General features: G+C 39.8%; 1 protein-coding gene across 2 annotated transcripts in view; it reads right to left on the bottom strand.

Annotated features, from left to right (window-relative positions):
* pitpnm3 (PITPNM family member 3) overlaps nucleotides 1–13,614 on the bottom strand; it is a 174,539-nt gene extending 160,925 nt beyond the window's left edge. Inside the window, exon 1 of one of the 2 annotated variants that reach the window (XM_047391842.1) lies at nucleotides 12,926–13,614. In XM_047391842.1, coding sequence (XP_047247798.1) covers nucleotides 12,926–12,950 — 25 coding nt within the window. In that variant the 5' untranslated portion in view covers nucleotides 12,951–13,614. The remainder of the gene's footprint in view (nucleotides 1–12,925) is intronic. The other variant, XM_047391841.1, reaches the window with a different exon arrangement.
* Between the last annotated feature and the right edge of the window lie 4,567 nt (nucleotides 13,615–18,181).

Genomic DNA, 18,181 nt, shown 5'->3' with positions numbered 1-18,181 from the left:
ATACATCCCTGGCCGAGGTCTCTGCCAGACGTTCCCAGCAGACCCTCACTATGCGCTTGGGCCTGCCAAGTCTGTTCGGCTTTCTCTTCCTCCAGCGGATCCAACTCACCACCAGGTGGTGATCAGTGGACAGCTCAGCACCCGAGTGTCCAAAACATGCGGCCGAAGGTCTGATGATATGACAACAAAGTTGATCATTGACCTCCTGCCTAGGGTGTCCTGGTGCCAAGTGCACTGATGGACACCCTTTTGTTTGAACATGGTGTTCATTATGGACAATCCGTGACTAGCACAGAAGTCCAATAACAAAACACCGCTTGGATTCAAATCGGGGAGGCCATTCCTCCCGATCATGCCTCTCCAGGTGTCACTGTCGTTTCCCACGTGGGCGTTGAAGTCCCCCAGCAGAATAATGGAGTCCCCGAGAGAGGCACTATCCAGCACCCCCAACAGGGACACCAAGAAGGCCGGGTACTCCGCACTACTGCTCGGCCCATCGCCTCTCCCCGTGGGCCACTCCAGAGTAGAAGAGAGTCCAACCCCTCTCAAGGAGATGGGTTCCAGAGCCCACGTTGTGTGCGGAGGTGAGCCCGACTATTTCTAGTCGATATCTCTCGACCTCCCGCACAAGCTCAGGCTCCTTCCCCCCCCCTGCGAGGTGACATTCCACGTCCCTAGTGCCAGCCTAAGCATCCGGGGATCGGGCTGCTGAGGTCTCCACCTTCGTCCGCCACCCAATCCTCTTTGCCCCGATACCTCACGGTTCCCCCTGCAGGTGGTGGGCCCACTGGGGGATGGCCTTGCGTCTCTCGTTCGGGCTTGGCCCGGTCGGGTCCTGCGAGGAGCAACCAGGCCACCAGGCGCTCTCTGGCAAGTCCCGACCCCAGGCCTGGCTCCAGGGTGGGACCCCGTCTCCGCCGTACCGGGCAACGTCACATGCATCGATATATTAGTCCTCATGAAGGATTCTTGAACCGCTCTTTGTCTGACCCGTCACCTAGAGCCTGTTTGCCATGGGAGACCCTACCAGGAGCATTTAAGCCCCAGACAACATAGCCTCTAGGATCAGTTGAGCACTCAAACCCCTCCACCACGTTAAGGTGGCGGTTTTTTTTTTCATTTCATAGTAAATAGGACCACAAAAACCCAGCAAGCTTTACTCAAAAGCAGACCTGGGAGCCCCCAAGTCTGCATTAATTGATTTATTAAAGATGGCTAAATATAGCAAAAGTCTTTAAAGAAAGAATGACCCTTTATTTTTGCTCCATCCATCTTCCCATCAACTCTGACCAGTTTCTCTGTTCCTGCTAAAGAGAAGCATTCTCACAAATGATTCTGCCAGCACCATGTCTTATAGTAGAGTTAGGGTGTTTTACATTTACACTAATATTTTATTAATTTATTGCTATGTTTTTTAAAAAGAAAGGTTTTCAGTAGAACAAATACTGTACACTACATTTTTACCCCAAGTTAATTTGCAATGTCTGTACTTGGGCATTTAGTCACATAACAATATACATAACCTGTCATCTATGGTAAATAAACTGTAATAAACCACTGATTTAAATCACTGGATTTTAATTAGAGGGATTTTAAAGAGGGTTGAATTCAAATGCATATCAGTGTTTTATTTTTAAAAATAAAAACAAATACTGCATTTTTCTGCCACTTCAGTATCACAAAAAATCCCAAGAAAAGTGTATAGTTGTAACATGACAAAATGTGAAAAAAAGTCTAGGGCCTATGAATACTTTAGCAAAGCTGGTAATTTAATGTATTTTATGTCCAGACAGATTCTTGAAAAACAAACAAAGTTTATTATTATGAAAGTTGTTAGGGAGTGGGCGTATTCCATTGATATTGTTTGTGGTATCATTACAAATTCATCTAGTAATTATGTACAATTAAATGAACAGTACAATATTTACAATTTGTACTGTATAACCATAGGAAAATATCTAATTTAAAGTTTTAAAGTGTCCTGGAAGAAGACACTGAACTCCAATTTCCTAGCATTGGCGTGTGAATCAGAAACACTTTGTACAGCACTTTATAGGATCTTAAGTGCAGACCATTTACTGGATCAGGACAAACAGCAGATTTTAATCACAGAGCTATTGCTTGCAGATTTGAGCAAGTGAGTAATCGAGACTGTAAAAAATACATTTTTTATAGTAAAACCCTTCAGAAATCTGAAGCAGCTCGCAAAGACTGAAATGAAAAATACACTCTGCCCTCCACATCTCAGTAATCAAGCCTTTTTCACTGGCTGACAACAGGAAGACCGCTTCACTTCCAGGTGAACCGGTCCCCCGCCTCGGACACCCAAATAGGTGCAGCCCAGATGCTACGTGCTCCCTGAAACAAGCCCCTGTGCTTCTCCATGACAAACAGCTATTAAATTTAAATTACCAGCGTTTTGTAAGATCAACTAAAACAACAGAGGTCATGGGCTGCATGCATTAGCAGACATCTCTGTAATATTCAGAGAACACTGGGGTGCTGGTTGCTAAACAGGCTCTCTGGGGACCGTTTTCTAATCTGAAGACACAACATGACACAGCAAGCTGTTGAATTCTAATAACATATATCTGTCATGTCTAAGTGACAAGAAATAGCTACAGGAAATCGCTGATAGTCAAACTCAATTGTTTTTGGCCAGACATGTGCCATCAGTCTACTGAAAAGACATTTTCACACAAAAATCTTCTTAACGTTCAATTTTACAAGGACAGAAAAGGAGAATAAAAGAGAAAGAGAGAGAGAGGTTGCTAATCGTCATCCAGCAGTTATTTATAGCACAATGCCAAATCTCAGCAAAGCTGCAGGTAGGCTCCCTATTTATTTTATTTAGACAGCCATAGAAAAAAACCTGTTTGATTCATTTCAACCAAACTAAAAAATTCTCTGAGGTCCCAAATCTCCAACTGAGACTGATAATACCATATTTCAGGAGAGACAAAACAGCAAGGAAAGGTTAAGACTACGAGGGTGGGGTAGAAAGAAGTGAGCGAAACAGCATTTCTTAATAGACCTTTGGCACCACTGTGAACGTAGCTGCACACTATGGCACAAAAACATGACTTTCTGATTTGGGGTCACGCAAATTCTTAAATGATAGTCTCTTAGCTCCACTGTTATTAGAAGGTCATCATTCCAACTGCTGCAATATGCAACCTGTAAATGGTGCCGTAAATTATTAATGTAAGTAAAAAAATGTTTTTAAATACATCAAAGACTTTCTGCCAAAGCATACACATCAACAGTTCTAAAGTTATCCTGAATATTCATAGTTGAAATGTTTCCCCTATGAAGATAGTAAGTTCAAATATGTCCTAACTCCTGCATGCTACTGAGCTCCTTTGTTTTCTGCAGAAAACATTTCAGACTGTAAAAGATGCCAACTTTAAGAGGTGGGGTTTGGGGACCTACCTCTTTTCCTTAAAGAAAATTATTAACACCAAAGGAATATTTTGAAAAAGAAGTACACACATATTTTTACTAAGCAGTCTTAGTCTTAAAATGTGTTGTTTGAATATCTCAATTTGTAAGAATTCTTGAAATATTTTCAAAAAGCATTTGATAAGATTTTATGAAAACATTTCAGTGATTAATACTCTCAAAAGCAGCCATTAGCAGTTTCTTTCGCTATAATTCTCTAAATTAAACTAAACCTTAAACTTTAAGTTAAAAGGGAAATCATACATAAAGGCTCCACAAATATTTGTACATACAGGTCCTTCTCAAAATATTAGCATATTGTGATAAAGTTCATTATTTTCCATAATGTAATGATGAAAATTTAACATTCATATATTTTAGATTCATTACACACTAACTGAAATATTTCAGGTCTTTTATTGTCTTAATACGGATGATTTTGGCACTTTTTTCGGATGAAAGCAAATTCTGCATGTCATTCGGAAATCAAGGTGCCAGAGTCTGGAGGAAGACTGGGGAGAAGGAAATGCCAAAATGTCAGAAGTCCAGTGTCAAGTACCCACAGTCAGTGATGGTCTGGGGTGCCGTGTCAGCTGCTGGTGTTGGTCCACTGTGTTTTATCAAGGGCAGGGTCAATGCAGCTAGCTATCATGAGATTTTGGAGCACTTCATGCTTCCGTCTGCTGAAAAGCTTTATGGAGATGAAGATTTCATTTTTCAGCACGACCTGGCACCTGCTCACAGTGCCAAAACCACTGGTAAATGGTTTACTGACCATGGTATCACTGTGCTCAATTGGCCTGCCAACTCTCCTGACCTGAACCCCATAGAGAATCTGTGGGATATTGTGAAGAGAACGTTGAGAGACTCAAGACCCAACACTCTGGATGAGCTAAAGGCCGCTATCGAAGCATCCTGGGCCTCCATAAGACCTCAGCAGTGCCACAGGCTGATTGCCTCCATGCCACGCCGCATTGAAGCAGTCATTTCTGCAAAAAGATTCCCAACCAAGTATTGAGTGCATAACTGTACATGATTATTTGAAGGTTGACGTTTTTTGTATTAAAAACACTTTTCTTTTATTGGTTGGATGAAATATGCTAATTTTGTGAGATAGGAATTTTGGGTTTTCATGAGCTGTATGCCACAATCATCCGTATTAAGACAATAAAAGACCTGAAATATTTCAGTTAGTGTGCAATGAATCTAAAATATATGAATGTTAAATTTTCATCATTATATTATGGAAAATAATGAACTTTATCATAATATGCTAATATTTTGAGAAGGACCTGTATTTCATTTAGCATGTTGCAGAGAAACCACACACTTTTTGGAGCCATCAACAAGCTTCTGGCCTAAATGTGGCTGTATATTCGACAGTTGGTAGCACTGTTGCCTTGCAGCAAGAAGGTCCTGGGTTCAAATCCTGGCCTGGGACCTTTCTGCATGCACCTTGCATGTTCTCCCCCGTGTATGAGTGGATTCTCTTTAGGTGCTCTGGCTTCCTCCCACAGTCCAAAAACATGACTGTTAGGTTAGGACTGGCGACCTGTCGAGGGTCTACCTCGCCCAATAACCAGCTCAAAAGCATGGCATGAACCTGGATTTTAACCATAGTCCTCAAAGTTTTAAAAAGGTTCAGGTTGGGGTCATTTAAAAACAGTTTTGACATGGGTCTAGGATTATTGTCCTGTTGGAACACACAGTTGTTTGCAGATTTCACTCATCTAGCTCCATGGATCTCAAAATCTACCTTTAGTGGTACAATTTTTTGGTATTAATTATTTGCAAGATAAGTAAATTAGCTGTAATATAGAGCTAATAAGCCCAAACAGTCAAAGGACGAGATGGTTAAATACAATGATATTTGCCTTAAACAGATAGCCAAAGTAGGACTGAAGAAAAAAATATTTTGTGAGCCCCCCAGTAGAAACTGGAAAAAAATGACGTCGAACTGAAAAAAGTGCCATTAGCTACTTATGCTTCATTCTACTTACATCTGAAATTGGAACTTGGATGTGGGAAGTCATACAATTGAAACAACTGTAGGATTTGCTAACTGTTGTACTTGATGACCATTAGTAATACAAGCTAAGAGCAAGGAATGTCTCTTCATTTTGAGCATTAAAGGAATATGTTCACAAATAATTTTACTATTTATGTGTGCGAAACATTTAATGACACAAACCATACCAGAAGGGCAGCCATTTTTAATTTTGGGATTTGGGTTGGAGAGAAAACCTTTCTCTTACTTTTTTCTCTTGGGATTGTGACTTTAGACAGCAATCTGTTAATTTTTGCCTACTTTGAAAAACAACATTTCTAATTAAAACATGAGGTACTAATAAATCAAAAAATATTTTCCTTTGTTTCCTTCCTTTCATTGTTTTCTCTGACAAAAGTAAAGCCACTTTAAGATGTATTGAAAGTAAAGTAATACATTCAAACCATATTATGTCAGATTGCACTGGGGGATCCCTCCTTTTTCATTCTATCTAATTTGTACCAACATTACCACTAACAGTGAAACAGCTCCACAACTTGATGCTACTACCGCCATGCTTGACAGTTGGTAGTGTTCTTAGGCTTAAAGGCCTAAGCTTCAAACATACTTATTGTCTTTGTGAACAAGCAGCTCAGTCTTTCTCTCATCTGACCACAAAATGTTTGTCCACAAGACTTTTGGCTTGACGATAAGGGGCAGCTGCAAATTTTAGTCAAGCTTGAACGTGTCAATTCAGAGGAGGGGGGAATCTTTTTTGATCAGCGCCCTGTCAATGGTCAGTGGTGACGTAAAACTTAATTTGCTGTGGATATTAACACAGGTGTCCCAGCAGCTTTCAGTTTATGATCAGCTTGAGTCTTGTTGGTTGCTAGGTTGTTCCTCAACATTCTACCCAATTGGCTTTCATCTGATAATGACAGCCAGATTGTATCAGAAATGTGAGCAGATAACTGGTGCCTGTGTACAACTGCTTGGAATGATTATCTTGGAATTAATTAGAAATGGTTTTAAATGTTTCCAGGTTGTGTAAATCTACAACTCTCTTTCTTAAATCATTATTAACTGAAAAAAGAATCAAAGGTGAACTCAATCAGGATCACTAACAGCAGGATTGTTAAGTGAAATGTTAGGAATAAATTATTAAAAGCTCAAAATCCTCAAGAATAGTGTATGTAAACTTCATACCAGAACTGTAAGTTTTTGTTTTTTTGAGATTCACTGATTGCCAACATGGTTCAGTTTTATATGTATGGTGCTTTTATATAAACTGGACACAAGATTCCTTTAAAACAAACCTTTATTGCAAAATATTTACAGTCTCTTTATTGCATTTAATACAATTGAGAAATGTAAAAAATCCTAAAAGTATAAGTGATGGCAGCGTTTTATATCATGGCATTCAAAATACTCTAATTTAAAATCCTTTAAAATGGATTAGAGGAATCCATCAAAAATTTTTAAATTCTGAGTAACACCTTCTTTATTTTCAGCACTGACGCTTTGTTGAACGCAGTTCTCATAATTTCTTAATCCTTATTACTCCGCTCAAATTATCTTTCAGCATTAGGATGATTAAAACTGGAACTCTCCTCTGCTGCAATAGACAGGTAATCTGAGCATAAAGTTGTGTTCCTCCAGGAGATAAGAAAGGCTGTGCAAACTGAGCCTCTTAAATCATGAACGCAGGCTGAGACAGTGCCATCAATACTTATTGGCACCACTGTTAAAGATTTGTAAAAACCTTAAAACATACTCATATTTAAATCCAGTAGCCTCATTTGAATTTGAGTTAGTAAATAATTGGTTTTTTTTTATTAAATCACCAGTACCATACTTATAGGCACCCAGTTATGATACTATGTACCACCCCCTTAAGCAAGTAGGACATCAGTAAGTCTTCTGCAACATTTCCTGTCACACTGGACAGCATACAGAAGAAAGGGAACTTAGACCATTCCTCTTTGCACAATCTCTCTAGATAGTCCTGCAAAGCAACTTCTTTCACTTGTTCAGAAGCCACTCTGATCATCCTGGTTCCTCTCTTATGCAATATTCTCTTCAGTTAACCCCATTTCTGTATGATTTTAGCCATATGTTTTGAATCTTTATCATGCTGACCTATTTTCGGTGTTTTGGTGAGGGCCATCAAATTTTTGTTTGAAATTTCCTAATATTTCAAAAATGTCATAATGGCACTCTAACCCGTCTACCAGGGCTACTGGAAGAAAAACAAGCCCACAGCATCATAGGTCCTCCACCATTCTTAACGGTGGGCAATTTTTTTTCACGCCAAACCTAACTGGTGTTGGGACCCAGCCATGGATTTCAACATTAAAACTCCAGTACAAACTCTTCTGGAACTTTTCAAAATAAAGTGCATTAACCTTCTTCCGGCCCAGACAGGAAACGGGATAACTGCGGACTTCCTGTGACGCCACTGCCCAAATAAAAGCACAGCTGTTGCTACATCCGCACTCTTCCACAGGGACCGGATAGGGGAGACATGCGCGCTGATGTCTCTTTGCTGGCAAACAGACATAAACTCTTCAACTGGATCGAAGGATGTCATACGATCATCAATTATATGCAAAGTTAAGTACGAATGAAATACTGTCTGTGTATCCAGTATTTTCATTCATGAATGGGGAAATTAAGGTGTAGGAATTGCTTACTTTCTCTCTGAGGCCTGCAGAAGCAAATTGTCCCAGAGAAGTTCCCTACAGAGAAGCGGTCTCCCAGTCTGGAAGGAAGACAGCAGAGACCCCATCACCCTGGTAACGGTAACGTGCAGTGTGGTTACCGGACAGAACGGGCCGTCTTTCATCCACAGCTACGGAGGTTAGCTAGAAGCTAACCATTCGTTCACAGACCGGCCGACAGAACAGCCGCCACTCCCACAGCTAAGGAGGTTAGCTGGAAGCTAACCATTTGTTCACAGAGCTCTCTTCAAACTTCATCGTCGCTTGGACAACGTTCCTCACTACAGTTCATGACGTTAAGTGTTTGGGCAGAAAATCATAGAAGTGATTTAGATTGAAATTATTTAAACGTTTTTCATTTTATGAAGTTTGGTTTTGTTTGTGTTGAACTCCGCTATGTTGGTGCCAGCAGGCTATCTGCAGCACACATGCTCAGGTTTTGTTCTTTGTGTGTTTTTAAAGTTAAGACAAACTTTATGAAAGGGTGATTTTAAACAGAAGATTGATCATAACGCGCCGTCCGCGCTTATGCATTTTAACCCTTTTATTGATGGTATTTTTAAAGGTGTGTGTTTGAATCTGGTGCTAAGCTAGCAGCTTCTTTGTTAGCTTAACTGCTAACAGCTAAGGACATGTGCTTGCTGCTAAATAATATTTACCCAGAAAGGTTTAGTTTTCAGTCCAGTAAATAATGTGTCCCTAACATAATTTTACTAAATTTGATAACTAAGTAAACACCATTAAGCCCCATTTCTCCAGAAAGATTTGTCTCTTTCCAAAATATTCCCTTAATAATATTTCTTCAAGCTGAAAAATGTGTGTAATGTTGGTCTAAAAACAAGAAAATTGAAATCATATGGACCATTAGTGCTTTCAAAGTAATTGTTTAGCTTTTAATAGTGCGTCTCCACAGGGGCCAATGAGGTGGAATTCACAGTGTTTTTCAGGATAGGGTGAGTTATTTTCCCAAGCATTAAATCAGTCCTCTGTGAATGCCCCCAAAAGGTCATAAAATAATTAACCAAATTACTGAGAATTTAGGCTAAACCATAACTTCCAGTTTCAGTTTCAAGCATCCAGCAAGCCAAGGTGAGTGAACCTTGATAGGTGCAGACAGCATAGCATATTGTGAGACTGCTATTATTGGGTCATTTCTGCACAGTGTTTCATATGCATGGTACGTATGGCACCTGAGAGCTGTGGTAATCACAAGGTGGAATTTTTAAAATGTCTCAAAAATATTCATGGGGGCCTGACTTATGTAGTGACCAAATTGTGTATGCTGCAATGCCAAATGCATACTAGGGCAATACTGAAGCATTGTATTCCTATCAAATAGTGGATTCATATGCCACTAAAACAAAAGGCTGAAACAAAATAGTGTGATGGTGGTGTTTGTCTCATTTTACTATGTTTCTTTCCTAATTAAAGTGTGGATTTTTCTAAAACTGTTTAAGAGATATTATGATACTCGAATAAAAGGTTGATTTATTTTAAGGCTTTTCACAGATCCTTGCCTGGGGCATAACTGCTTTCAGTCTCATACACTACATTACATACAGATAGGATAAATCGTAAACCAAGTTATTCAGACTTGCTAAATCAGTAGTGAAAATGTGAGATTGGTAAATGATAACATCTGTACACATAAGCCACACTTGTAAAATTAAATTAAGTCTCTACAGGGGAAACTGGGGAGCCTCTAAAAATTAATGTAGGTGTAAAAACTGCTTTATAAGAAAAGTTAGAACATGAATAGAAGTAAAGTGGTATTAACTGAAACACAGTGTGCGACTACTCTCCCAATATTGTCACAGGTTCAGCACGTTGCCACGAACCTGCCACCGGCAAGCACATCACACAGCTGACTTTTGCTTCATTAAGCTCTGCTGAAATAATGAGTCCTGAATGTGTGATTTCTATTAGCAGGTAAATTTCACAGCAAGGCTCAAAAAGATATAAAAAAAAAAGATTAATAGGAAGAAACCAGCTACACCTGTTTGATTAAAAAAAGGATTTCCAATGCAACCAGAGAAGCTAATTTGTCTTTTGAGAGGCTCTTTGCTAAAAATAGACAACCACATGCCTGATGTTTCCTGAACACAAGCTTTTTTCTATTGAGATTTGTTGCAGCCATTTCCACAGTGGTGGCTTCAAATATCGAACCTGCAAAACTACAAACGTAAAGGAATCGGATGGATGGATGGATGGATGGATAATCTGTTTGTCCACATTCAGCCCTGCTGAAGGGTCCATTTTTCAGCTGGGGTACCATGCCGCGGTCTCGTCATTACATTGATGGATAGCTTCTGAAATTAGGGCTTTTATCATTTAGGCCTGCTTTTGGAAGCTGTGGAGAACCAAACCCACATAAAGAAAAAAATGCATTATTGTAAGTATTTATATATATTTATATATATATATATATATATATATATATATATATATATATATATATATATATATATATATATATATATATATATATATAGATAGATAGATAGATTTTTTTTAATTTTTTTACTGCAACCCAGATGTTTTAGTATTAACGTTTAAATAAGATTAATCTTACCTTATTTGCATGCTGCCTGTCTGCTTTCAAACCTTGATCCTGCCGTCTATTAACGTTTGATGAAGTTAATTTAGTTTGATTTATACAGTTTGACAATGTTTATTTGTCCCTTTAGTCCTAATTTGTTCCTGTTTGCCCCATTGATCTAAATTGATCCAGCAGACATGTAAGCTGACATCTGCACAGCATCCCTTAAGAATACTCTGCCTGGAGGTAATTTGTCTGCAAAAAAAGCATATGGATACACTCAAGACGTCTTAAGATGATGATTCATTTTGCATAGCACTGAACTTTCTAACCACATGCCTACATGGTTTTAATTTCTTTTTACCAATAAGTACAAAAAGAGCCAATACAATGTCCACCCACATTTAGCTGCAACTACAGCTTAAAGTCTCTATGTCTCTCCAAGATTAACACATTTACTGAATGAAATTGATGTTCTATCTTCTTTCCAAAATACCCCATCCTCAGTCAGATTGGATAGAGAGCAAATTTCAACGGCAATTTCTAAAATTTGCCATAGAGTCTTAATGAAATTTACATCTGGTCTTTGAATGGGTCATGCAAACAAATGAATAGGCTTAGATCTACACTATTCTACTGTACCTCTAGCTCCATGTTTAGGGTCGTTGTCCTGCTGGAAGGTGAACTTCTGCACCAGCCATTAGTCTTTTGCAGCATCTAAAAGCTTTCCTTCAAAGAGTGTACTGTATTTAGCTTCATCCATGTTCCTATCAGCCTCTGACCAGCTTCCCTGTCCCTGTAAAAGAAAAGCATCCCCCCAGTATGACGCTAACACAATGGGGATGGTGTTTTCTAGTTATTAGATTTCCACCAATAACTTTCTTATATCCCAGCTTCCAGGCCAGATTTGTTGGGCGGTTAGCTAACAGTTACTCTGTCAACAGAGCCTCCCACCTGAGCTGGATCTCTGCAGCTACTCCAGAGTTACCACAGACTTCTAATAGTTAGGTGACTTTTGAAGGCAATTGGTTGTATTGGGTCATATTTAGGGGTATGAAACTAAAGGGGCTAGATACAAACGTACACTACATTTCTCATAATTTGTAAAACAAGCGTACAAACTAATCGTCATTGGCTTCAACTTCACAATTATGCTCTTGCTTGTGTTGGTCCATGACATAAAGTCCCAATAAAATATATTGAAGTTTGTGGTTGTTCCTGCACCCTGGTAAGCAAGCAGGGATATTGCTTTAAATCTGCAGCTGCAATAATTGAAATCCCCTTTCTATCATGAACGTTTTGTCACCACTTAGCTTGACAATAATCTGAAATGTCATTGATCCCTGCGGGAAAGTTCCCCGTCCACTCCTGGCCTGTGGAAAACGTCAAATCGCAGAGGCCATGTGCAAAACGAGCCGGGAGCTGCAGGAGATTCAGAAACTCGCTCTTAAGGAGGGAAAAAATATTCTTTCTGTAGCTGGTAGCAAGTTAATCACCAAATTTTGTTCAACAGTCTCTGTTGTGACCAAATCAAAACTAAAAGGTGAAGATGTATTAAATTGCATATGAAGCCATTCTTTATATGACTAACACAATGCGAACAGCTGGCACATGAGCAGCAATATAATTGTTGTTTTCAGAGAGCAACAACCAACTTCTTTATGCAACAGAAATGTCATGACTTCAAAGACCCCCACTGATGCTGTCCTGTCAGCTCTCATTTCTGCAAATCCAGTTCATCAAATGAGCTGTATAAAAACACTCCCTGCTATTATTAGCACACTAAAGCCCTCTGTATTTCCCTTTATACATTTGCTGGTTTCTACTTTGCAATGGCTATTCAGCCTCTGACTCAGTCTTTTATATAATCTCAATATGTAAACACGTGTTAATTTAAAAACTGTAACCCAGTAAATGTGTCCCTATATGTTGTGACAGTAGATGCAGATTTGTCTTCACCTCACTGTTTATTCTATAACATTTGACACCACTGACTTGTATCACCCGGAGGGAAACGCAGAGAAACAGGACAGAGCCCGGTCTGCGAGACAGATAAGGACCAGACCGGACCGGGCTGTCTCACATGCGGGAGTCCGTGTCAATTGTCGCGCATTCCGTCACGGACTCCATCCATGCATCCATCCATGCATTCATTCATGCAGCTGTAGCCGAACCATCGTGAGACACAGAGGTGTACCTGTTAGCACGAGACCACCCGTGATGTTACGTCCACCTTACCTCTCCCTTTTGTCTCCTTTGACATAGTGTCCTCTCCGTTGCGCTCCTGTCTCCGCAGCTCGTCCCTGTGTTCTTGCTGGTCGGAGAGTTAATTAAGCAGCAGCTCTGCCTCCGTCCCTCTCCTGGCGGCTGCACCTGTCAGACTGTAGCGGGGTGAAGCGGGCACCACCTCGTCGCTCTTCTCCCTCCTTTAAATCTCTTTCGGCGGCGGAAGGAAAAGGGGCTTAAAGCCACTGCGGAGCTCTCATTCACCTGCGCAAAGTCCAGCGGAGCGCCGTGCCACAGACATAGCTACTTTGAATGTGTGTTGTATCTGTGCAGACTTTGCTCACATATCATGCCCACCCAGCTCCAGCTCTTCCCGTCCGTCCCTCTCCTCTCCTCTCCGCCGCTAACATCAGCCGGAGTTGCTTTACACGGAGGCTCCGCTCTGCAGTTCGACTGCCTCCAGCGGTGCGCGCATTCCCGGACTGCTGCTGCTGCTGCTGACGTCCTCTGTCTCTTCACGTTTTCAGGATCAGGACTTTGCGTAAACTGAACACACCAAACAGAGCAGCAGGCTAAGGACAGTAATGTGAAAGCAAAGTGACATGGGCAAACTTGAACATTTTAAGTTGAAAGTTCATTAAGCTCTAATGTAAGTTGTTGCTTCTATTCTCTACACATTATTTTCGGGACTTTGGTTGCTTTTCCTGTATTCTCTGTCCAGTCTCTGTACCTGAACTAAGCAAAATGTCCCTAAATTGCTTTAATATTTTGTACCGCTAAAACCACAAGCAAGCCTCACTGTATTTTGATTGGAATTTGGAAAAGCTCTGAAGTGGAAAAAATATTATACATTTGTCACAAACAGAAATGTGAAAAGTAGTTTATTCCTATACCTCTACATAAAACCTAATGCACCCAATTGCCTTTAGAAGTCAGCTAACTAGTAAATAAATCAACCTGTGTCTAATTTAATCTCTGTATAAACCCATCTGTTTTTTGGAGGCCCCAGAGGTTAGTTAGAGAACATTAGTGAACAAACAGCAACATAAAGATCAAGGAGCACAGCAGACAGGTTAGGTACAAAGGCGTGCGGAGATTTAAAGCAGGGTTAGGTCACAAAACAATATCCCCAACTTTGAACATCAAACAGAGCACTGTTCAATCCATCATCCCAAATTGGAAAGAGAATGGTACAATTGCAAAGCTATCAAGACACGGCTGCGAAAGGAGAAAATTAATCTGAAGCAGTCAAAAGACTCATGATAACTCTGGAGGAGCTGCAGAGATCCACAAATCATTGAGGAGAGTCTGTTGACAGTGCAGCTACTAGTTCTGCACTTTACAATTCTGACCTTCATTTGGAAATAGTATTATTTAAAAAAAAAAAAAACCTAAGAATCAAACATAGTGAAGAAGGTGCTCTGGCTGGAGGACACCAACATTTTACTTTCTAGGCTACATACAAAAAGCTATGCGTGAGGGAACATTAACACCCGTAAAACACAATCCTTACCGTGAACGTGGTGGCAGCGTGGTTCGGAAATGTTGTGGGAATGCTGTTTTTCATCAGAGACATTGAAGCTAGTCAGAGTTGATAAAAGGATGGAGCTAAATACAGGGGAATCCTGGAAGAAAACCCTTGAGACACAGATAGAGGTTCACTATCCAGCAGGATGGCAACAGTAAACACATAGCCAGAGCAAATTAGATTAAATTATATTAATTTGTTTGAATGGCCCAATCAAAACCCAGGCCTAAATCCAAATGAGAATCTGTGACAAAATGCTGACATTCAAAAATGCTCTCCATAGCTAATTTGGAAATATGAATCTCTGGTCTGCATAGCTAGAGGCATACCTTAAAAGAGGTGTAAGCCATCACCTCTGCTAACTATCCATCACTGAAGCAGCAGGTGCCCACTTGGTCATGCAGGGACAGGCACCTAAGCAGACAAAAACTATTTTGGATCTTTGAGAGTTGTGGCTCAAAAATATAACCTTCCAAAATCTAGCTCATGCTTTAAAGGGACGAAATTAAGCCCAAGATTAATTTTCCCACAAAACTGCTTGTGATGAGCATTTAGATATAGCAGATGTTTATCTTATGGGTAACTCTAATTCATTCTTAAGCCATATCTGAGTGCAAGACTTGACCGGAATTGCTGTAAAATAGCTCCTCTCACACATTACGCCATCATCGCGTGTGAATTGGTCATAGTAGCACCTGCTGTTTCCAACCCTTGCTTCCTCATATGTGACCATGCATGAGATCCCACAGTCTTGAAAACACACACGTCCACCCAAATGAATATCGATCCCGGAAAACGCCTGTAGCCGGGGCATCACCCTAGAATATGGGAGATAGACATGCTACATTGCAACACTCCAAAAGGAATGCACAAAAGCAAAGTGTTTTTATCATGGACCCCAGTGACAGCATACTACTTGTGCAGCTCAGATTCCACAGAGGAAAACTAATTGAAAAGGCCTCAAGGCCAGGACATCACGGAGACAGATAGTACTGATTACACCAAATGACTGCGAAAGAGAGGGGGAAAAAAATGCTAATTCAATTAAATCAGTTGCTTTTGCAAAGCTATCTTATACATTTGAAGACAAGCCTTGACTGTAAACGGGAAACACAACACCCTGAATTCAATAAGGATCCCTGCAAAGAACACTGTAAAATCAGTTTTAAAAGTCTGTTTTCAAAAGTGTGAAACTCTGGACAATAAAAGACTATTGCAAAGATGTCAAAGGTTGACGAAGTACCCTATAAGGACACAGAAACTCTCCCTAGTAACTCTGTTTATAACCACTGTGGGGATTTTGGAAAACAGGCAAGATCTGCTTCAGCAGCACAAAGCATCTCCGGAGCTATTAAAGAGTCACAAAATACAGCACACTGGCGAGTCAGCAAAAGAAGTTGATAAGATGCATTTCTTTTAGTTTCTGTCTCCTGCTGCTTCCTTATGAGCAGACAAATGCACTCTGTATCAAAGGTACTGAATTTAAAAAATCACAAGAAATATCATTTATTTACAATTTTGTAGTTAGTACATATTTCTCCTGAAAGATAACATAGTAATCTGTCCTTTTCTCTCTTATTCATGTACTGTATATTTACTATCACAATACTAACTAACTGCAGCAGAGAACAAACAGCATCATGAAGACCAATAAGCACAGCAGATGGGTCAGGGATAGATTTGTTGGGACATTTAAAGCACAACAATATCATAAGAGTTCACCATCTCACAGAGCAATGTTCAATCCATCATCTGAAAATGGAAAAATCTTTGACACAACTATAGGCCAAGTATGACATGGTCATCTACCTAAACTGACAAGGTGAGCAAGGAAATCAATGATCATTGAAGTAGCCAAGAGGTAACTCTGGAGGGGCGGCAGAGATCCCCTGCTCAGGTGGAAGAATCTGGTGACAGAACTATTAGTCATGCACTCTACAAATCTGGCCTATGGAGAAATAGCAAGGAGGAAGCCACTATTGAATCAGAATCAGAAAAGCTTTATTGCCAAGTACGTTTTTGGACATACAAGGAATTTGTTTTGGCTTTGAAGGAAAGCAGTAAGATCTCCAGTTTAAAGTAGGCCATGAGCCATATAGGGGACACATCTCTTGGAACACATCAATAAACATGGTGGTGGGGATGTTTTTCTTCAGCAGAGACAGGGAAGCTGGGAAGGCAAACAAAGAGCAATCGTGGAAGAAAACCTGACTGAGGTAGAGATTTGCTTTTTAAAAAGACAATGACCTTAAACATAATGGCCAGAGTTACAGTAGAGTTGTTTAAGTTATTACATATTCATGTGTTGTTAATGGTCCAGTCAAAATCCAGAGCTACGTCCAATTTAGAATCTGTGGCATGGCTTAAAATTAGCTTTTCACATATGCTCTCCATCCAACCTGAGTCATAATGAGAAGAAATGTCAATCTGTAGGTGAGCAAAGCTCGCAAAGTTTGATATTTGAAAAATAAACTGTTTATACTTTAATCTTGTTTTTTGTAGAACAAAGAAGTATACAGGTCTCTACCATCATTGGAATACTTTTAACTCAGAAGACATTGCTTTTATATACATTTGAAAATAGATGCAGTGATGCATAAATAATAAATGAATGAAAAAATGTATTATTATTAATTGACAAAATATTAGATATAAATATATCCAAATGTATGTTGAAACCAGCTCAAACCTCCCACCTTTTGTGTCGTTGAAAATCTCCGAAAGAAAATGCAGCCTAAAAAAGATTTACCAAAAACTATGTATTTGCATCAGAAGACATTTCAGTGCATGCTACAGCAGTACTGCCTGCTCAACAATGGCCAGCCTTGATGCCAGCATGACGAATAAACCTGAAGACTCGACATCCATCTGATATGAATACAGAGCATCGGTAAAAGAATGACTTAAAGTAAAAAATGTGACATACTTTACCAGCATACAATAGTTCCTCCTCGAAGCATCACAAATGTGCTACAGTCAGTTGAATCCTGACCAGTTTGGAAATTAGCTTTGATAAAGAGTCAGTGCTGGCTGGAGGCAAGGTCTAACCTTTAAGCTCATTATAAAATAGAATTATATGCAAAGTTGTTGCTAATTCTGGTCTTTTTAGACACAAAGTAGTTCATAACTATTAAGTAGAAGGATATATGTTTTATTTTTTTTTACAAATAAAAATCCTAAAATTTTGGTGTCATCCACCTGCTTGCGTCAACATTTTGAAGAGCCACCCACTGCTGTGACATCTGCAAGTCTCTTCTAGCTCTGCTTTTTTAAAACCTAGCTTGAGTTCAGATAGGATAGATAATATCCGGAAACATCAAATTTCATGTTTTCCTACAGAATCTAAGGATACATGTCTAGACTTTGACTGGGCCATTTTAACCAATGAATGTTCTCTCATTCTCTAGCAACTTGAGTAACAGGTGCTCTTCTTCTGGATTGAAAACCTTGAGCATCAATAAACCTTCGCCTCTCAAGACCACCTCCTTGCTTGGTAGCTCCTGACCACTGCACACAACAGAGTGCAAAATGCTTTGACCCAGCTGCCTATCCATCACATTTTGGCATTCGGAAAGTCATTAAAATTCTTATGCTTGCTTTCAGGCGACTTTATAATGACAGTTTGTCACCTGTCAGCACGCATCAAGTTACATCTGCTGCATATTCCGATTTGTCCTCTAAATTTCTGATGCATAACAGTGAAGAAAAATTAACTTCTCTCATCAGAGTACAAGCAACGC

The sequence above is a fragment of the Girardinichthys multiradiatus genome, chromosome 18 (genome assembly GCF_021462225.1).
Source record: "Girardinichthys multiradiatus isolate DD_20200921_A chromosome 18, DD_fGirMul_XY1, whole genome shotgun sequence".
In the NCBI taxonomy this organism is placed as follows: Eukaryota; Metazoa; Chordata; class Actinopteri; order Cyprinodontiformes; family Goodeidae; genus Girardinichthys; species Girardinichthys multiradiatus.
This window is presented reverse-complemented; position numbering and strand designations above follow the sequence as displayed.